General features: G+C 39.4%; 2 protein-coding genes across 10 annotated transcripts in view; one reads left to right on the forward strand and one right to left on the reverse strand.

Annotated features, from left to right (window-relative positions):
- The window catches only part of DRAM2 (DNA damage regulated autophagy modulator 2), a 31,235-nt gene extending 23,442 nt beyond the window's left edge, over positions 1-7,793 (reverse strand). Inside the window, exons 1-4 of one of the 5 annotated variants that reach the window (XM_037500957.2) lie at positions 7,728-7,793; positions 6,663-6,791; positions 2,186-2,268; positions 1,065-1,206 (exon numbers count right to left, since the gene is read on the reverse strand). In XM_037500957.2, coding sequence (XP_037356854.1) covers positions 1,065-1,195 — 131 coding nt within the window. In that variant the 5' untranslated portion in view covers positions 1,196-1,206; positions 2,186-2,268; positions 6,663-6,791; positions 7,728-7,793. The other 4 variants (XM_054691425.1, XM_037500961.2, XM_037500958.2 and 1 more) reach the window with 4 other exon arrangements.
- Positions 7,794-7,909: 116 nt separating this feature from the next.
- Positions 7,910-22,541, forward strand: part of CEPT1 (choline/ethanolamine phosphotransferase 1) — a 34,918-nt gene continuing 20,286 nt past the window's right edge. For 2 of the 5 annotated variants that reach the window (XM_054691424.1, XM_037498231.1), the window contains exons 1-4: positions 7,910-8,005; positions 14,574-14,982; positions 19,650-19,797; positions 21,516-21,657. In XM_054691424.1, coding sequence (XP_054547399.1) covers positions 14,644-14,982; positions 19,650-19,797; positions 21,516-21,657 — 629 coding nt within the window. In that variant the 5' untranslated portion in view covers positions 7,910-8,005; positions 14,574-14,643. The remainder of the gene's footprint in view (positions 8,006-14,573; positions 14,983-19,649; positions 19,798-21,515; positions 21,658-22,541) is intronic. The other 3 variants (XM_037498230.1, XM_037498233.1, XM_037498234.1) reach the window with 3 other exon arrangements.

Below are 22,541 nucleotides of genomic sequence, written 5' to 3' on the forward strand. Positions count from 1 at the left end.
TCATCTTTACACGTGTGTAAAGTCATACATTACAGGGTCATCCTTCAGCAATGGAAAGAAGAAAGGAAACAAGCAATTTGTTTAGCAACAAGCTTTATCACTTTTTATAAACGAAGCAGACAAAATCAAAATTTCCCAAAAAAAAACTTCAAAAGTGAGATGCAAGGAAGGAAGGAGGGAAAGAAAAGGAAGAGAGTTTTGTATAAACAGGATGACAAACCAAACCAAATGCTGGAAGGAAATGAACTAAACCATGAGTCACCCCCAGGAGAGGGGTCAGGAACTGAGGGGGACTGGAAAAGACTTTCACTTTTTATTTTTGTAATACTTTAGTGGTGTTTAAAATCTGTTATAAGCACACACTGCCTTTATAACTTTTTTTAAAGAGAGGATTATAGATAGAGAACTTGCAATGGAGTAGCTGTGCTTTGCATTATTAGTAATTTTGAAATCTCAAAAATATAACCAATCAATTTTGATACTTAACGGGCAGGAAAATCTAGACAACGTGTCGTAAAGGGTAAGAACATGGCCTTTAGAGTGAAACTAAATGACCAAATGGAATCCTGGATCCATCACTTACTGTGCTGCTATTGAAAAAATAGTTCAATCTCCCGATCTCATTTCTACTTCAAAGGATGATTTTAAGAATTCAATTATTTAAGAACTGTGGAATGCTTAGAACACAACCTCGTACACAGTAAGCAGATCAGTAAGATTGTCATTACCTTTTAATATCATAATTGTTGTTTGCAGCAGCTTTGAATTTTAAGGAGAGAATAATTTCAGTGCTGTGTTCTGAGACCTCAAATACTGATTTGGAAGACAAGGCACTGAAGTGTCATAGTTCACTCATCAGTTCAGTACTGAATCATACCCCCTCTCTCCACATTACTCTCTCACATAGAAAGAGCTCCACACAACTTCCTTTTAATGTTTCTTTTATGCATATAATGCCAAGGATAAAATATGAACTAAAGATATGAACATTAGATGTTGGCTTCCATGTTAAAATATAAATGAGACATAAAGATTGGCCTATAAAAAGTAGACATTTCACTGACCTGATATAAGGCAAAGCGGGATCAACGTGGTGGAGGATGACAGCAGTGATGTAAGAAAATATGAAAGCGGCAGCTGTCCAAATGACAAGGGCTGAAGGGAGAAAACTGAGGCCTTGCTGAAACCACCACATCTCAAACAGGTCTTCTCACGCATAAAAAGACAAGTTGAAACATTTATTCATAAGAGCTCATCTATTCTACTTTAGATATCCTCTCCCACAACCTTCTACTGATCACCCTGAGCTTCTGAAATCATCCCCCACACAGCATGGACTAACTGCTCCCCTTTCCTTTCTCAGTAAGCGGAACCAAGACTCACTCACTTGCCATACCCAGAACTTCTCTTCCCCATCTTTCCACACATTATCAAGTACCCAGTACTGTTTATTCCACCTCCTAAACTTCATTCACATCTACCCATCTCTCCGTCTTCACTGCACCACCCTATCGGAACCACCATCATCTCATGGCCACACTATAATTGTAACCTTCTAAACGGTCTTCCTCTCGTTTGTACTACAACCAATCTAGACGCCACCCTAAAAGCAGAGTGATGCTTCTAATTCTAAAGTAACAATCGGACCACTGGTATCTACGAAGACGCCCCTATACCCTTACAAATTGTCTTTCCATCTTCATATGGTTATAAGGTCCTTGTGTTGTCTGATCTCTGCTGACCTCTGTATGTTCATCCCTGGCCACTCTGTTTCTAATTCTTGGCTCTACTTATCACCATCTTCATCATCATAAAAACACAGTGTTTGTATCCTGTCAACAATGTTACTAAACACCTTAAGTACATAATTTCATTTACTCCTCTTAAGAGAATTATAGAGGTTGAAAAAACTGCCCAAGGTCATAGGGTTGGAACTTGAAGAGAGGATTCAAACTCAGCAGTTCCACTCTAACCAAACCACTGTCATGCTGCCTTGCCCACTTTACCCTTCAGGCACACCATTCTGTGCAAGGGCTAGACTATAGCCAACACCCTGGCTGCCCCACCACCACTAGCCAGCTCCCCGCATTTGCGAGTCCTGACTCTACTGGTTTCAGCGGAGTGTCCAGCTTTGTGGCCCTCACTTCCCCAGCCAGGATGCTCATCACACTTAATAGTTACTTACTTGTTCAGTTTTACTTCCTTACTGGACTTGTAGTTCTGTGAAGCAGGAACCAACTGTTTTGTTCACCATTACATTTCTAGCTCCTACATGAGGGGTCAAAGAAAAAGACAGCCTAAATACACATGTATACCCCACACCTCAGTACTCTGTTCCTTCACGTTCAGACTGAGGACACAGGTAAGCGATAATGAGTCACAATAATTTAATAAAAATACAAATTAGAAAACATTTGTCGATCTTCATGCATTTAATTTTTAAGGATAGAGAAATACTTTCAAATTACAAGAAATCTGCTATGCCTGTGAAAATCATAGTTGGTGGAGACACATCTTCTCATAGGATGGACCGATGCATTTCCCAAGAACTTTATAAAAATCCCCAACTCTTACCTCTACAGCCCTCCAATGGACTCAGCTTCCTCAGCTCAGACTGACCTTCCAAATGAAATCTCAGCAATTTCTGACTTGTACATGTCATTAACTCTCATCAGCTGACTTGTTGCTAAATATGTACATTCAAATCTTGCTAAATAAGCTTCTCCCTCCTCCCTACAGTGACCATTATAGGCTTGATGTAAGCAATTTCCTGCCTGCATTGTCTTAACGGTCTCCTTTCTTCCTTTTTTTTTTTGTCAGTCTACAACATTCCATCAACACTTTTTTCTTCTATTTAGGTACTCATGACAATTTCTTGCCAAATTCCAATAGTGCTTTCTGATCATTCTCACTTTTAACAAATTTTCAATTTCTAAAATCTTTAACTTTTCATCTTTCCTCTCTTCAAATCTGACTTTGTTTCTGAAGATTGCAACATAAAGTTCTCTAGTTCCCGTGTAGGTTCTGTTGACCCCTGCAGATGTGTTTCATGGCTTTTGCCTTGATCTCAATATTTACATGATCTTAATCTGGTAGTGTCCTAAAAGGCTTGGTTAAGAGTGAATCATTTTAGGGAGAGTCTGTGTTTATTTTTGTCAGGCACTCTAGCACACAAACAACCTGGACAGACTTTAATTTCTTTGTTTGCAGGATTTTTTAGCCATAAGAATAAGTAAATTTGAAGCTTGACTCTCAATGATGGCAGATCCTAGAGTTTCAAGTCCTCAGGTGGTATCTTATTCCCCTGCTTGGAGCTGTAGTGAAAATGAACACATTTCTTTGTGATCTCCATTTCCCAGGAAGGAGATTTTTTTTTTTAAGATTTACTTAGTTATGCATACAAGAGCTGAGGTACAGGCCAAAGATGCAGGGGATGAGAAGACTCACCAGAGATAGTGGGGAATAGAACAGGCAGAGTGACCGAAGTACAATGCTGAGGGGAGCAGCAGGTGAGTCAGGAGAGGTCTGCTGTGCCATGTGGTTGCTCCCTAGCTGGCCGGGGATCGAACTCTTGCTGCAGAGGCTATGGATTTCTTCATAGTGCAGTGCTTAACCCCTTACACCACCAGGGAGGCCCGAGATTTTTTTTTTCCTAAGTGTGTAGATTTTTTGAGGGTCCTGACTGAATTGCAGGGAAGTGGAGAAGTGGTTCTCCAAGGCCATGAGTTGGACAATGTCAGGTGGAAAATATTTGCATTTTATTTTTTTATGAAAAAGTCATCCCTGACACACAGGCCTCATTTACACAAACTTCCATGTGAATGGTGTGTCCTGACTTGTGCTCCTGGGAGGTCAAAGGGACATGAGTTCTACTGCCATTACCTTGGGTGGAGAGCAGGGAAAGCCCTGTCCCTAATTGGGCTTTATTCCTTTTGCTATAGATCTCTATGAAAGGGGGAGATGCACAGAACAGATGCCATTTTCCCCACCACCACTGACACACACTTGCCTTGGACTATACTTCCCAGCAGACTTCCTGGATGGGGGGAAAGCTGTGAAGAAGCAAGGTGGATAAAAAGAGATGTGGAGAGACACCTGGAAGAGATGTGAGGTAAACGTAGAGGCTGTTCCTGGTCCTTGGCAGAGACAGTGGCAGCCACTATCTTGACTTTATAGTGGATGATGTGGTACATTTTAAAATTTGAGTCTCTCCTTCTGCCCCAACTCTCTGGGACCTGCCTAGCCCTTGTCTTGTGATTCCCAGGCAGGAGGTACCTTAGATCTACGGCAAGCTTTTGGGCCTCAGTGGCCCTACTTCAGGCTGGGCCTGTTTCACGGGGCATTTTCCCATATGAGGTTGGGTAATTTGGGACATTATTTGAAGTCCTCCCCCATCTTGGGCCCCCCAACTCTCTGCACACCAATTCTATTAAAAATCTTTCACACTAAGAGTATGCTTCCTTTGCCCTTGTCTATGCAGATGGTCAGACCCTTTTGAGAGTATGCAATTCCTGTTTGGGATCCCTGGGTACCCCACAGTCATGTATTAACACTTCTATCAGCCAAATGCCCCAAAGAAGACATAATCGACACTTTACTACTCTAATAACAGACTTCTCTGACTTTTAAACTTGGAGATCTTCCTTTCTTTCCTACTATGCAAAACTTGCCACATATTTAGGAGACCAAGATATTCAGCTTTTAGAGGTTTTGGTAAAAAAGCACAGCCTCCCCCTCCTTTAATTGTTTCAGCTTGTCCAAATCTTTCTCATTCTTCAAAAACAAGCTCAAATATCATTACCCATACACACCTTGCCCTGATCCCTCTGCATCATGAATGCAGTATCCCTTCCTCTGAGAAAACTTGAATTGTACATCTCTTACAGCTCATTACCTTCCACCTGCATAAAAACTTAGGAGAGTGTCTTAACTGATAAAATCCTTGCTGAATGAGTACATTCCTCTACTTCAGCATAGCAGAGGGCCTTGTTCATAATGATCATTCAATAAATATTTTTGATCAAAATAAACAGCCAAAACCAAATCCTCTTAAGCCTCAACAAGGTGCATGATTTTTCTGTTTCAGTAAATAGTTATTATCATTTTTTCCAGGTTACCTAGATTCTCACACCTCACAGTAAGCTTGGGTTCTCTCTTCCATAGTCCTCGCACTCTGTCACTAAGTGATGGTAAACCTATCTCCAGTCATTTGTAACCATACTTCCTGGCAGCTCCCAGTGTAACTGCTTACCTGCTTTCTTCCATTTACTCCATTTATTCATTATGCACCACAAATTACCATTCCTATAATACTATTTTGCTCAAAAACTATATAAAACTATATGAAGTTCTACAAGCTTCAGGAATTTATCTGAACTAGTTTCTCTTTTGAAAAATGGTAATAATATCTACAAAGGCTGTACTGTACACTACAGTAGCCATGAGTGACATGTGGCTATTTAAATAAAAATTTCAACTGATGAAAATGAAATAAAATTTAAAAGTTCAGTTCCTCAGTTGTACTAGTCACATTTCAAATGTTCAAAAACCACAGGATTATAGTTACTATCATACAGGGCAGTGGAAAATAACATTTCCAGGGTTGTGGAAAAGTTCTACTGGGCTGTGCTGGGCAGTTATTGCAGGGACTGCACTGACATATGGGAAGCAAAGCACCTAACACATTGCTGCTATGTAATAAATGTTAGAATAGATTTGGGGATTAATTATTAAATGATATAAAATAGCACCCATTTTGTAGATATTTATTCATAAACCAAATAACATATATTAGATATTTTCATAGGTGGTCAATAAATGTTTGTTCCTTTTTTAGAATGTAAAAGACCAACGATTAGTTTTACAAGTTCACAGAATATCAGTTTTCCTATCTGTCCAAATTTACACCTTTTGTAAATCCCGAAATCCATATACAAAGAAAATAAGAGATTGCTTCAACTCACCTGCTTAAATATGTATAATTTCAAATCAAAATACCAATATTATGCATAGGTAGGATACTATGCGCTCACATTGTTAACAGGTTATTTTCTTTAAAGAACTAAACACAAGCTAAAACTGGTGTTTTCTAATGATGTTGTACCATCTGAAATTAAAAATATTTTAAATCAAGATATCGATTTTCTTATCCTTTCTCTTACTAGATACCTTTCCCTGACCTCAAAAAGAATAAAACAAAGAACAGTTCCCTCCCAAGGAAGACCAAAACAAACAAACAAAAAAACAGCAAAGAATAATAGCTTATTATCAAATAAAATAATGTGTTCAATAATCTGTGTGAGGAAAACACAACTGTGAGATCAGATTTATTTAAATGGAAATTTTAGCTTCACCACCTCTATATTTTTCAGGCAAGTTACTTAACTTCTTTGAGTTGCAGTATTATGATTTGTAAAGTACCCATTTCAAACAGTTATTTCTTAGAGTACAACAGAACAAGCAAACAATATTATGAAAGCTGATGTATTGATTATATACAACTGTGACCTTGGAAAGCTGGAAGCAGGCTGGCTGAATGCCAAGCAAGCAAAATTGAATTTTAATAGTTAATATTTAAAAAACCTTTCAATACTTGAAAATATGCAGAAACAACCTTCACACAGCAACAAAAGTGCTTAACAAAATGTTCTTGCGTCTCTCACCTATCTTTCTTTTCTGCTTCTCTGAAGATCCATGAACCAGAACTGCAGTTACAATTTTTAAAATTCACAAATTTTTAAATGCCACTGGTAATAAGATGAATTCCTTAAGCTGTCTCTCCAAAGAGGTGACTAAGAAACAAAAAGAAATTAAATCCTGGATATTCCAAGTGAAGAGAAAGTCTACACAGAATGAATCAAAGTATAACAGAAAATGGTTGTTTTCCTAAACTTGAACTTGGCCTGACAAATGGACTACTCTTGTCATGCTTACATCTAAAAAGCCCAGCATTTCATTAAGCAGCTTTTAAAGGAGCTTGATTAAATGACAAGGAATACACAGGGGAATAAATCTGCATATACACTGCAAATTACAGAGCAGCATTTGGATACAAAGTTAAAAGATAATTTGGGGGGCTAGCGTTCAAAACGCTGCTGCTGTATTTTCTGTGTTTTGCAAGCGAGTCCTCCCGCAGAGCACGGGCTGGCGGGCACAGAGCACTGGCCATGTACACGGTGAGTCGGGCCTTCCCGTGCACGTGAGAACTGCGAGTGTAGACCTGACGGTGTAAACACAAGGTCACCGGCACCTCAATTTCAAACCTTCCCCTCTACCAGCCACCGAGGAATCTGAGTCCTCGGGGGTAACAACTGCAAGGCAAACTCCTCAGCAGTGTTTTGGGTCTGGGGGCAGAGGTGGCCGCTTAAAACAAGCCGGGGGGGCCTTGCAGGCCGCTGCAGCAAGCAGGGGCGCGACGCAGGGGGTCCAAGCGCGGACCCCCACTTCCGCCAAGGGCAGGGCCTACACGGCGGGGCGGGGGCCGGCTCGATCCGGGGGGGCTCGGGGTGTGGGTGGGCCGCGGGGTGGGGGTGCGGAGAGGGCGAGGCTGGAAGCTTGGACACCCCCGGGCCCAGGCGCCCGCCCTGGCCCGGGTCCCCACGCGCCCAGCACCCGCGCTCCGCAGCGTCAGCCCCGGGGGCGCCCCGTCCCCCCCCCCCCCCCCGCTCCATCCTCTGCCACGCGCCTCCAGAGCCCGGGGAGCCGGGCCCCCGCCCCCCTCGGCCTACCTGGCCTGCACGTCCCGCCAGCGCCGGCCGCGGGTCGGGAGCCCGCGGGGGGACGGCTCAGGGCGGGAGACGGGGCGGGGCCCCGCGCGGGGCGCGCTCCCGAGAGGCCAGCCCGGGCCCGGGCGCGCGCGCCGACGCAGGAACGCGCCGCCGCGCGCCCGCCCGGCCGCGCTTTACGGCAATCGCGAAAGTGTCGTAAAGGAGCTGCCGCTGCTCAGAGTCACCCAGTCGGCTGGAAGCGGAGGTCTTATTTCTAGGGGTGTGCGTGGGGGGGTCGGGTAAGACTCTGGGGCTCCATCTGGGGAACAGTGCCGGGGGGGCGAAGGACGAGCTGGGGGCGCGCCCCGGGAGGGGTGGGGAGCGCCGCCCGCCCTGGGTGGGGCGCCGGGACGGGCGCTGTGGGGACTCCCCGCGGACGCCGTCCTTCCTGGAGGGGCGGCCTCGCGCGCCGGGGTGTGGGGCGGGCCGGGGGCGCCCGCCCCGGGGCCGGGGGGAGGGGGGGTTGGGGTGGCGAGGCGCCGCGCGGGAGCCGGAGCTGCGGGGCGGGCGCCGGGAGTCGGGGTGCGGAGCCCCGGCGGACCCGGCTGGGCCGGGGTGGGCTGGGGGCGCGGGGCCGACCTTGCTGTCAGCTGCAGACCCTCCTGCCAGGGCTGCCGAATCCACAAACTGGGTGGCATCCTGTGCCAGGGCTGTCCTCCCTTCGGAATGCGGTGCTGGCGTTTCGGGCAGGGCCACGCTTTCTTGGTCAGCAACTTTTCTAGAAATTTCAACGTATATTGACAAACTCAGAAGATTGCCAGCTAGGGTTTATTTCAGAGGTGTTCTTGGAAGGAGAGAGGACAGGGGAGTGTGAGTGGTGGCTTGTGTTCCCGGGGACATTGGACGAATAGGATGTTTTCAGGGTTAGCCGTGTTTTCTGCAGTTTGGTGTTTTGGGTCATAGCTGCCGTTTTAGAGCATTGGTATTGAAGAGAGCATTTTTCTCAAACCCTCCTAGAGGCCATTCTCTAATGGACTCTATCCGTGTTATCGTGGCAGGCAAATTCATAGTTGTGGCTCACCAAATAGTAGGGTTTTGTGGACCCTAACTTAAAGAATTAAGTTTTTGTTCTCCAACTAGTAGGAATGTGTGGAGTGTGTTATTACATCGACTCACAAGTTAGGCTGTGAGAGGTCATTTAGTGCATTACTACTTTAGAATCATTGGTGTTCACATAAAATCCTGGAAATCGACGTTCTAAAAGCATTTTAGCACATGGTGGTTCTGTACAGAGGAAAACTAGGTCAAAGCCTCTCGTACAACTTGTCTTTACAGCCCTCCCGTTTAAGAAATAAGTTAGATAAATCAGCTTCTTGTATTAACCCGTTCTGACAGAAGCTTCTTTATTTCTTATCCAGTTAATAATAACTATTTACAACTATGGTCTGATGAATTCATTTGCCTTCCTCTCCCACACCCAGTCTCTCTTTAAGTTTACATTATAAGCACTAGTAAATGTTTGATTTATAACACTAAACTTTTTCTAACAACAGTTAAATTTTATTGCATAGTCAATCTATTTTGTGGGTAGAGGGAGACTTTTCTTTAAGTTGGCCACAGTACTGGTGTTCTTCAAGTTCCTGTTGTGCTGTCTTATTTTTAAGGGATTGGGGGAAAGTCTATAAAATGCCTTCTTTTTGCTTCTGTTTTCAAGAGGAAGTGGTTATTTTTTTTTTAAAGAATGCAAGAGTTCACTTGAAGGGAATCGTAGCTCTAAATTGTATTACCCAGTATTGTTTCTGCTTCCAAGTCTGCTGAAAAGGCTTTTGTTTTTGCTAGGCTTGTTCTCTGTATCACTTGTTAAATAATGTTGGATGGAATCCTGTGATCCTCTTAGTTTTCCTTTTTATAATTTACTCCCTTTCCCAAATAGTGCTGATCATAAGTATTTTCCTTTATTAGTGTCATAAAGTTTGGAAAGAGCTATGTAGTCACCAGTTCCTGTGAGCGCATTATAGACAGAGTGCTGTATCAGTGCAGCTCAAAACTTGGCAGCAGTGAACATGGGATGATGGGAATTCTGGAATTTCACACTACAGGTTAGGTATTGTGTAAGCTCACCTTATGCTTTGCTGAACAGTTGGAGATTTCTTTTTTAACGTGCTACTTGTCAGATGTCCCCGAATGCGGAACACAGGAATAATATAGGCAGCATGCCATGATCCCTGGCTGCTGTAGCCCAGATGTTCCAAATCATATATTTAAGGTCCACAAATCATGTGTAATGTTAGTAAAGGTATTCATTAAATATTTCTGATTTTATTTTTGTCCCTTTGTTGACTTTTCATATAAAGATTCGCATCCACGTAGAGAAATTCTTTGTTAGACCATATGTGTCTCCTCTTCTGGGCTCCCACAGTAGTTTATTTGCAACATGTTATAACTTAGCTGTTGGCAAGGACACCTCATCAACAGCCCTTTCCCCCTTTGAACTTCCTGAGGGCATGGTCACTTTCAATTTTTCTGTTCCTTCAGGGTCTAAGACCACTAAGAGCTCAGTAAATACCAGATGAATCATTATTTGTTCACTGTTGTTCCACAAATAAGTACAAATAGTTACCTATATGGTGTTCTGAATGATGTAAGCATCAGGAAAAAATGTTAAGATGGGTGTGGCCCCTGCACTCTTGGAATTTACACACCAGTGTGAGGGAAAGACCAAAACAACAACAAACAAACAAGAAAACTTTCAAAATAATGCTGAATGCTATGAATGGAACAGTTAACTAGAGCCAGGTTCTATCAGAGGAAGGGAATTTGCTGACTACAAGTGGAAAAGTTACCATAGCTAGGGGGCTGTGATCTATATACTGTTGTAAATGGATTACAGAGGATGGGAATTGTTACTGTTTAAAGACTATTCATTTTTACTATTATGATTTGTGAAAACATATCCTCAGTTAACAAATAGACTGTGCTACAAAATTTAACATATCTTAAATAAGTTCATTGATTTTACATCAGAGTAAAATCTCAGCTCCCAGCTGTGATCTATAAATTGCTGCATTGTTTGGCTTTTCAAATTTTATTTAATCTGACCTCCCTATTTAATCTGACCTCCTGTATGGGTTACTACTGTCCTGTCATGATTTCTTAAATAACTGTTTAAGACAAGCTTTTTTCTTGTCTTGGGGCCTGGTCACTCCTCTCTTAGAATGGCTTGCTCTTTCTCTTCCTCTGACTCTGGTAAAAATGTTATCTCTTCATATACTTCAGCCACGTTTGCTAAAATGTACACCCCCAACCTATTTTCTGGCCCCACACTTTGTTTTCCTCGTAGTGCCTGTCACAGTGTGTAATGTTATTTGCTTGTTTATGAGTTTTAAGCTATTTTCCCATTGAGCATGGAGCTGGAACCATGTCTATCTTGCTTGTTGCACTTGTCAATGGGCTCGATACTTTTGGAACTTTAGTTTTCTCATAAGAACATATAACTGACCGTCAGGTTTTTAGGCTAGACAGCAGTAATTTTTATTACTTATATTAATTTTTCCTTCTGGTGAGTCAAGAAAAGAACATTTTCTCCTTACCCTTTTGGACATGGGCCTGACTACAGATAAAAATCTCAAGTAGCTAAAGTAATTTTCTAGTATTTGTATTTCCTTTCCACATTCCTATTCCATTTCCTTTTTCCCTTTCTCAACACTATGATCTTCCCATTGTGACCACCTCCCCTGTCCTTCTTCCTTCTTCCTTGAGAGATGTTTACATTTCATTTGCTGAAATTCAGAAACTCCTGGTTTTGTTTTGTTTTTCTTTCCCTGAAATACTTTTCACGGTAATAGCTTCCCGTTCTCAGGTGTGATGGGAGGAAGGAAGAGTACAGATGACACCCCCAGTGCTGAGGCAGCCTCTACCTCTGTGTGTGTGTGTTGGGGGGGGTGGGAGGGGGGAAGCAAAGTAGCTACTACAGGTCAGGAGCTACAAGTGTTTGAATTTGTATTTGCAAGTTTGTTGCTAATGGCTTCACAGGGACAGTGTTGCCAGACAGAAATGTTGGCAGTGTTGACAAAATCTTCAAAAAATTCATTTGACTTTTTAAATATTAATTATTTAATGGCTACATCTAGAAAGGTTTCTCAAAATGTAAATTTTCCTAAAAGAGAAATAGGAGGTTAAAAGAGAATCTAGGTCAGAGGGGGAAAACACTCAGAAGCAAAGTATCAGTTTATCCTGTAGTCCTGCCAGCTGCCCAAACTTAAAACCATTAGGATCAGTTGCTTGTACTGTTAAGTGCCAAAAGCAGATCAGCACCTTCAATATTGCAATTTTTTTTACAGTAAAATGGAATTCTACATAATAAAGTATAAAGCAAGTCGACTAAACTTTGCATTCCCTTATTAAGTGGAATTCCTAACATCTGATTTATTATAGCGCACTGTATTTGAAAATGCATCATTCAACTTCACAGTAAAAAAATGGGCTGCTATAATAAGCATTTTGATGGTTATCAAGTCTGTTATTTGATCTAACATGATTTGTCACCAGTTGTTTAGCATTATTATAAATACTTCTTTAAAAGCAGTTAATCAGTTGCTGCGTGATACAGTTGGGTGTATGAAAGAATTCTTTGAAATAGTAGGATATTCATTTTAATTTTCCTCATTGGTTTGAAAATTATTCCAATATTTTTGTATTAGAGCACTTCCATTACGTAAATTGTGACACTGATGATTCTTTTGAGGTTTTTGAAAATTCGTTTAAAGTATTTAATGACTCAGCATCTATTATCTGAGCTAATTACTGAGATACCTTATGGACCCAGATTTGGATGCCACTTAGATCAATAGTAACAGTGAAATTTTGGAATGTGATGTGGGAATCAAGGCACAAAATCCTGGGCATCTTCTGATAGTAGGTCCATCGTAGAGGTGTCCTAGGCCCTGTATCACATTCTGTCTTCCCATAGTGGATCATTGCTGGGAATTTTGAATTGTATTCTGACTGGCTTTCTACCAGAAGATCAAAGTTCACCTTTCTTGGTTCAGTGCCATTACCCTTTTAGTTGTAAGATTATTCCTTTTTTTTTTTTTTTTAATCCTCTTATGGCTTCTCTTCCTCCTGCTCATTAACCTTGATTTTCCCACAAGGTTTTTTTCTTCTTTCCTATTAGTCCCTTTGAGAACTTTTCTACTTTCTAGTTTTTTATTAGACTTTAGCTTCTAAGTTGAGACCACATTGTGTTTATCTCTTACTCAAACTCCAATTATTTGATTTTGTCTAAAACATCTCTGCTTAAAAGTTGTGTGTCTTCCCTCTTACTCTCCACCAAAAGCCAAAGTAACAAATTGATTTCCTTCCCAATTTTCCATTTCAACAGTGGTACCACTAGTCTCTGTTGATGCCTTTTTTCTTTGTTCCTTCATCCCTCAGATCCCGCAGATCTATCCCTAAGTGCCTTCTCTTGCATCTTCTTTCTAACTGGAAATTACTTGCAGCTATGGCTCTCCTTCATATTTCCATTTTTACCATCCTACTCTAGGCTCTCACCACTTTCAGTCTTTGAGATCATACTTATTTTTAAGTGTTCTCACTCTGTCTCCATTCCAATGAATTATATATATATATATAACTTATTAATTTTGAAAATACTTTTTTGTCATTATTATCTTATGTTGCTTCATAGCTTCTAAGAATCATGTTATTGCTAATCTTTTTCAGTCAAGTGCAGATGCTTCAGTGATTAAATTCAGAGTCCTTTATGAACAGTCCTTACTTATTGCACTTAATACTTTTTCTTACTACCTCGGTTCATCAGGTCAAAGTTAGTTTTTTCATTGCCTTTTAACTTCACCTGGGATACCCTCTGTATCCCTTCCCAATAATGACTTTTTTTCTTTTAATTTAGCTTATACAGAAGCCCCATGTTTGTTTGAAACTTACTTACCAGCTGTATGAGCTTTGATAAGTTCATCGGTCTCTCTGTGCCTTAGTTTCTATTTCTATAAAAATGGGAATAATTTCATAGTATTTAGCATGTAGGGTCATTGTGACGATTAAATGAGTTAATATATGAAACTTTTAAAGTGTTGAGAACGTAGTGAGTGTGCAATAAATGTTAGCTATTAGCAGTACATATAAAGTCTAATATTAGGGGCCTCCCCAGTGGCATAGCAGTTGAGTGCTGGGCTGCGAAGCTGCCCGCAGCCTCTGCAGCACCGGTTCGATCCCCAGCCATCTGCGAGGGTCCCACATGGTACGCAGACCTCTCCTGCCACACTCGCTGCTCCCCTCAGCAGTGTACTTCATCGGTCTGCCTGTTCTGCTTCCCGCTCTGGCTCTGGTGAATTCTCTTACCCTCCCGCGCTTCTGACTGTACCCATTGCTTGTATATATAAATAAATAAATAAATAAATCTTTAAAGAAAAAAAATCTAATATTAGACACATTTTACTCAAGTCATTCCTCTGATACTAATATTAATTGGCTAGCTAGGTATGCCTTTGCACCTGTTTTCACATATGTGAAATGATCAGTTCATTTCTAAGATTTGTTCTGTATACTGTTGAAGGCGGTGTGAGAAGATAGGGAAAATAGAGCATGAACTTTGACATGGGACAAACTTTAAGGTCACAGGAAGCATATAGCTATTAAAATCCCTTAATGTTTTTCACTTAAAAGTAAGGTTATATGACTTCTTTTCACTCACTCTATCAGTAAGAACTTGAACTAAAAGCAGATACTTGATTTTCTGATTCCTATTCAATATGTATTAGTCCATTACCAGTTTGTTTTTGTTTTTTTAATTTACTGATGTTGATATAACTAGTGACTGACAGATACATCTTTCTCTCTCTTTTTTTTAAGTAAAGACCAGCCACAAAAAGCTATAAAAGAAGATCATTTATTCTCTCCAAATAAAAGAAAGCCAAGATCCATGAGTGGGCATCGGTCAACAAGAAAACGATGTGGAGACTCTCACCCGGAGTCCCCTGTGGGCTTCGGGCATATGAGTACTCCAGGGTGTGTATTAAATAAATTGTTTCAGTTGCCTACACCTCCATTGTCGAGACATCAACTAAAGCGGCTGGAAGAACACAGATATCAGAGTGCAGGACGGTCCTTGCTTGAACCCTTAATGCAAGGTTATTGGGAATGGCTAGTTGGAAGAGTTCCGTCCTGGATTGCCCCAAATCTCATCACCATCATTGGATTGTCAATAAATATCTGTACAACTGTCTTATTAGTCTTCTACTGCCCTACAGCAACAGAGCAGGTAAGAAAAATATTTTAACAACAGATATGACCATTATATACCGGCAGCACTATAATTGGGATTTGGGTCATTTTAGCTAAAGATAAGATAATTTGACAGCTATTTGGCAACTGCTCTCAAATATCCTATCACACTTACTGGTAATAAAGTTCATAACTACAAACTACTTTATAGACTAGGCTTATGAGAAACCAGGAGCAAAGGGTGGACTTTGGTTCTAGTCAGTAAATTAATGCTGGCAGGGATTGCTAGCAAAATGTTCCTTTTGAAATCAGAAAGTGTCAATTCTTTGCCAAAGAATTTTATCCCATTTTTTAAAAATGGCCAAATAAAATCTTAGCAAAGTTTCAAATAATCAGAGAGAGAAGTCTTTGGAGATAGCACAGCTGTAAGTCAATCTTATCAAAAATATTTTTCCTCTCCATTCCTGTGAGAATGGTTGAATACCCCTTTTCTCTTCTGTAAACACAGGTGACTGATAAATGTCAGATATATCTCTATTATTCCAACAAGGCAAAGGAAGTGTAAGCAAAAGTCAATACAATGTAATTCCTGTACTGTGTGCTGCTATGGCTGCCATCGAGAAACTATGGCATTGCTTACAAAGACTGCCGTCAGGGACCTTCTCAAACACAGGTCTCTCTACTGCTGTTCCCTCTTTTATTCTTGGTACCCATTACTTAAAATGAAAACTGAGTAAATTGGTGTTTTAATTTTTTAGTTTTAAAATTTCTGTCAAAAAATGAACTCAAGCAGTTAGAAAGTGAAAGTGAATCAGGAACATTTGTTATGTCTTTGTTAATCAGAATGATCAGTTTCAGTTTACCCAAGAAGATAGAAGGAGATGTCAAAAGTGACTCTGAAATGTATGAAATCATAATGGCCACTACATTCCCTGTCTTGTTTTAAGCTTGAAGTAACAACCTTTTTCAAAAAAGTGGTCTTTTTTAGACAACTTGTACTTTGAGATAAAATTATCACCATCTGATCCTCTATACCTTTCATTTTCATCAGTTCATTATTTCTACATATAGTTCCTAATGCAAATAGCTATTGAGGGTCCCTGTTACCTATAAACCACAGTTTATTTGGTGTTTTATTTTTGTCTTCTTCCAGATGCTCCTTTTTCCCCTCATCCTCAAATACCTCTCTTTTAATTCCTCTTTTACAATACAAAGAAGAAGTCTAAATAGATTGTATATATTTCTGATTTTTCCTCACTTTCTGAACTATCTTGCTTTACATCAATCAGGAATCTTAAAAAACAAAAGCCAGTGTAATTGTTTAAACATGTCCTGGGATTCTTTACCATGTGTCCCATGAGCTATTTTACCTGTGGCTTACTTGGGACCTGCAGCTACTTCTAGAGAAATTTCGTCCTATTATGTACCATCCTTAGAAGCACAGCACAACAACAGCATGTAGGTTGAGTCCAGTGGAATCCCTATGCTAATTCTAGGTGAGGCTCAGGTTCAAAGGTAACTCAGCTACTAATAGTCATTATTAAACACCCCAGTTTGCAGAAGTCATCGTGATCCCCTGTAATATTTTTCCTCAGCCAAATCTTGAATGATTTGGAATTATTGGCATAATCCTATAATAAATTAAATCTTTGGGGAAACCTCCGAAATCACAGAGAACTTTTCAGACTCTCTCCTGAGAGTAATTACGGCGGAACGGCGGAACGTGACTGTTAGATGCTCTGCAAGGGCAGGTAGTGTCCAACAAAGGCTATGCTGAGGTGCGATTATAGCTGTGTGGTAGAAATCTTTGCTAGGCTTAGATCAGAATGCATTAAAATAGGTCATGGCTGTCTTCCATGGGGTGCTCTTAGTATCTCTGTGATACTCAGTAAGTTATATAAATTCTCTAAGTCACAGTTTACTTATCCTTTTACCTTTTTTTTTTATTGTTATGAGGGTTAAGTAGTAAGATCACAGGTTCAGAGAACCTAGCATATTATGCTTGCCAAATGGCTATTATTTCATTGTTCAAAAAGATTTAAGTTGATAACTTAAAACTATTTCCCCCCCAGCCCTCCTCCCATTTCTGATTTCCTTAAATAAATAACATGTGATACATGGATTCATGAATTCATCTAAGTCTACTTAATTTCTTATATTTTTTCCTCTATCAGTGTTTATCAAAGGCTTCCATAGTTATATTATCCAGGGAAATTCTTATTCATGGTAGCTCTAATTCTTTTGAACCTTATACCAGTAGGTGAACATTAAATTTCATGTCTGTAGGTATTATGAACTTTCCATATATTTTTAACTGATTTTTTTAATGCATTAATAAATTTTAGAGTCCAGTCTTTCTGGTAGAAAAGAGTGTCACTATTGTAATGATTTCAGCTGAGTTTGCCTTTTTCATTAAGAAAAACAACTTTCTAGTAGTCAAGAAAGGAAAATTAGTTCATGTTTTTCAGATTCCTGAGGGAGGAATGTGGACTTTTTTTACATGGAACATTAAAATATTCTCATAATCTATTTTTCATACTAAGTATTTAAACCTCAGCTGGTAGTTTGGTTTTAGTATAAGTTTATTTGGGATTTATCTTTTACCTTGACATATGTTCAATATTCTTGAGTATCCCTTTACATATAAGATAGATAAAAGAATTTGGTGTTATGTTTTTTATACACAGGAAAACCAGACTAAGCTACATGCTGTTACCAGTAAGAGCTCTCAGGTTGAAATACAGCTTTTTGGGATTTGGTCATAAGAGTTTTTTTGTTTATTTAATTCACTAAGAAACTTGTTTCAAGAAATTTTAATGTAGGAAAATGGAAAGAAAATTAAAGTGGTGTATTGCTCACGACCTTACTGCCAAGTAACTCCATTGACATTAAAAAGGAATGGGGGGAAATTACATAGAAAAATTCAAATGGGAAGATGTGTCTTTTTAAAAATTTTTTATTTATTTATACATGCAAGAACTGAGGTGTAGGGCGAGGGTGAGGGGGATGAGAGGATTCATCAGAGACAGAGTGGGGAGCAGAACAGGACTATCTCCTGAAATACACTGCTGAGGGGAGCAGCAGGCGAGATAGGAGAGTTCTGTTGTACCACGTGGGTCAGCTCCCTGGCCTAACTAATGCCTCAGTGACTGGCCATAGCTTGATAGCACTGAGACTTTAACCCCTGAGCCACCAGGGAGGCCCAGATGTGACTCTCATGTATATAAAATATCTATCTATTTTAAGATTGTGTCTTCACTAATAGTTAAAGTTGTATCTGCTCCAAAGGAACACTTTGCTCAATTAAAAATTCTAAGTTTAGAACCCAGAAACTCCCAAGTGTCTGGTCTATTAAAGCAATACTGTCTGGTAGAAGTTTCTTTGCTGACAGTGTTCAATGTCTTTGTGGTTCAGTATGGTAAACATAGCCATATCTGACTTTTGCACAGTTGAAATGTTCCTAGTACAACAGAGTAACTGACTTTTAATTTAATGTTAATGAATTTAAAATAGCTATATATGGCTAATATCTGCTGAAAGGGGCAGTGCAACTGGAGAAAATTGCTGGCTTGCTTTAGTGGCAAAAAGCAATAGACCCAAGGTCTAGTACAAGGGGTTCTTAATCATACTTAATAGGCCAGTTTGCTTACATATCAAGAATGGTCAGATGAATACTGCTCTCAGGGTTTGTAATTCTGACTTAGGGGAAGACATACTATGGTCCTTTTGACAGCCTCATTGTTTAAAATATAAGACTCCAAGAAGATGTTTAAGAGAAGATTATTATCTTTAACTGAGAACTAAATATATCTCTATCAGAGCGACATCTCTGCAATGCAGAATATACCGACTATTATTTGTGGCTCTGAGTAGTTTTAATTTGCAACTCTTAAGTATTTAATAATCACAATATCGCCTGATATTTTCATGGCGTGGGCATGAGAAAATAGTAAAAAGTGATATCAAACATTCTTCCACATTCTAAAAGAGAATAAACCAATTAGAAGCTCTCCTTTTCTAATGTCCAACATTTAAATTCAATACTAGTGGTTGTTCCTCTCTGGGAAAAGAGAAACTATTCTTTGAAGATGTGACCATAAATACTTGAAAAATAATGTTCTGAGCACTCCGTGTACTAGATCATCATTTCTCTCTAGTTCCATGGAACATTGAAGAGGTGTGTTTAAAAATAAGTTACATGCTCAAATAGATTTGAAAAGTTTCCAGCATAGTGTGTCTCCCTTCTTGTTTTGCACTGGCATTATTAAGGACTGACAAGAGTCTCTGCAGCAGAGAAATCTGTTTACCATTGTTTAGCCCACTGCTCCCCACAGTGGGCGATAATTGTCTTTGAAAGATACAATCTGGGGAAAGCTATCCTAGATTATTCACTAATTGACTCTTAAAATTGAAATGTGACGAGGAATCTTATAGAAGCTACCTAATCTCACGTGAGATTTCCGTAATATCCCTGCAGCATAGTTGTTAGCATCTGTTTCAACACCTCTGCAAAGCAGGAAGTTTAATCCTTTTACAATGCTGATTGTTTTCGAAGTTTTTCAATAGATAGCACCTGCATCATCTCTCTCATAGACTTCCAAACACTATTACTTCTTTGAAGAATGAAGATAAAATATCTCCAAGTAGAATTATATTAGCAAATATAGTAGCTAATTAATGTCTCAATCCTCTTGTCTTATTCAGGCACCTCTGTGGGCATATATTGCTTGTGCATGTGGCCTTTTCATTTACCAGTCTTTGGATGCTATAGACGGGAAACAAGCAAGAAGAACCAATAGTAGTTCTCCTTTGGGAGAACTTTTTGATCATGGTTGTGATTCCCTATCAACAGGTACTGCTGGTTTTTTTTTTTAATGTTAATAATTAACAATGATAAAAAGAATGTGATAAACAATGTCAAAGTAAGAGGCCTAGGGTGTTGTACCAGTTGTGGGAATAAGTAATTTTTTTTTAAGTTTGAGTATTTCAAAAGATTGTAAACCTGGTTAATATTTGTTCATTATTAGGAGTATTGGGAAATTTAGAAATTAAATTAATTTCTACTTAAATTATTTTTAACCCTAAATATTATCATTTTAGCACCTTTAGTTTTTAAAATTTTACGACATTGTCATCATCAAAAATCTCATAATTTACACATATAAATACAATAATGAGACTAGGGAAGTCATGGTCTTTATATTTAAATGGATTTTATGTGGACTTTTATCATTTTATTGCAAACTTGGAATGTAACTGTGATGATGGACTTGGATAAAAAAACTAGAAAAATGTATTAAATACACTGTAATGCAAGCAATAGATGAGTTACAGGTTTAAGGTGCTTTGTCTTTATTTGTACTGCTTTTAAAATAATTATTGAGGGCCTCCCTGGTGGCACAGCGGTTAAGCGCCGGGTTGCGAAGCTGCCCGCAGCCTCTGCAGCGCTGGTTCTATCCCCAGCTGCTCCCCGGCCACTGGAGGAGGGTCCCACATGGCGCGCAGACCTCTCCTGCCGCCCGCTGCTCCCCTCAGCAGTGTACTTCGGTCCTTCTGCCTGCTCTGCTCCCCGCTCTGGCTCTGGTGAATTCTCTCACCCTCCTGCGCTTCTGACTGTACCCAGTGCTTGTATAAATAAATAAATAAATCTTTAAAAATAAATAAATAAATAATAAAATAATTATTGAGTACTTTTTAAGAGGGGAAAAAAAGATTTAGAAACTAAATGAGTTTCTAACAAGTCTTCCTGACAAGAAGTTCTCCCCCACTTCCTTTTCTACCCCCAACCCCCTCCCTGTCTACCTCTCTAACCTCTTCAGGTGGCTTCTTTCCATTCAGCATAGCACTTAAGATTTTTAAAGGAACAAACAGAAACTTTTGATAGTTTCTTCTTCTGGATTCAGACTCACAGTTATTGGGGTGTTAATGTCTTTGTTTCAGTGTATCTGACAACCACCTGCTTAGTGGAACAGGAGGGCCAGCTAAAGGCTTCTAATTTTTAACTTAAGAAAAGCTCAAAATTTCCACTTAATAAAAACTAATGGAGCATCTTGAAAGCTTATTCTAATTTAATTAGGTGACTGCAGAATGATAGGCCACTGTTTTTTATTGTGCACGAGTCATTTTGTGCTGTAGTTTGATTTCCAAACTTTTATAAGAAGTCTTTTTCTATATATGTCACCCATAATGATAGCTGCTGAATAAGAAAAGACAGCTCGCAATCTGAAGCAAGTAGGTCCCTTTATGAATTATCTTGATCTTTTATTTTGATTTCTTTTGGCCCCTCCATCTTTTTTTTTACTGCTGATTTAATGTCACTAAGTTGGGTGAATTCACTCAAAAATACTCTAAAATACTTGTTTTCAAGAAGTTTGATTCCACTGAGTGGTGATGAAAGAAGAGGTTGCAATTAGGGTAAAAGATAACAGATGACACCCTGTCTTCCTGTCTCCATAAAGAACAGAGAGATTATACATCCACAGTGTATCTTCTTTCCCCTCACCCACAGTTATCTCCAGCTCGTTGATATAATTCACATTGTTCATTAACACTGTGGCCTTTCCTTTGCAGTTTTTGTGGTTCTTGGAACGTGTATTGCAGTGCAACTGGGGACAAATCCTGATTGGATGTTTTTTTGTTGTTTTGCTGGGACCTTCATGTTCTACTGTGCACACTGGCAAACATATGTTTCTGGAACCTTACGGTTTGGGATGTAAGTAACACTTAGTAGTGATTTTGCTTTCTCTTTCAAATATGGTGAATGTTGCTTATAGATAGATATTCACATATTAGCAATTGATAAAATCACTGAATTAGTTTAGTAAATAGAAGAAGTGAAAAACCTCATTATTGTAGAAATTATCTCATGTTTCTGTTATGTGTTTTTCTGTCATACTTTTGAAAAGAATTTATTAGAACCTCCCAACCAATATTTCTAAAATAATCTGAAAAGCAATGGCTGCTCCTCGGTCATATCCACTTGTCTTTTTCTTAGACAAATTCATTTTTTCATTCTACTAATATAATATTTCTTTAACTGTTTTATTGTGACATAAACACATGCATTTTCAGGAAAGATAAGCTAGTTTATGAAAGCAAAGAGCAATTTTCATCTCTATAACCATAGCTTAAATAATTTTATTCTTTTCATACTGTTTCATTCAGGGATTTATAAAAATTTAAGCTCTTGATAATCAGTTGACATGAACTGACATGTTAGTAATATAGATTATTACCAACAACAAAATGCTTAAGCATTTTAAAAATGAAATACAAACTCCATTCAAACTCTAAAATGAATTGTTCCTACCTGGTGAACAGCACTTTTCCATGAATATTAATCAGTAAACCAATCTTGGAACAGGCAAAGGATGGAATTCATGAACTGGTGTTTAATTAAATATCACAGATCCTGTTCACACGGTGTAGGATTAAGAGAGAAAGAATTTGAGAAGACTCTGAGTACTTCATGGGATGTCAAACAAAATCTGATGGCAAATGATAGGAGAACATCTTAATCTAGTCTCTAAAATGACACATTAATAGATTCTTGAAATTTTAGATTTCTGCTAACAACTTTTTAGACTTTGAACAAGA

Source organism: Talpa occidentalis, unplaced genomic scaffold (genome assembly GCF_014898055.3).
Source record: "Talpa occidentalis isolate TD23 unplaced genomic scaffold, MPIMG_talOcc4v2.1 talOcc4.9, whole genome shotgun sequence".
In the NCBI taxonomy this organism is placed as follows: domain Eukaryota; kingdom Metazoa; phylum Chordata; class Mammalia; order Eulipotyphla; family Talpidae; genus Talpa; species Talpa occidentalis.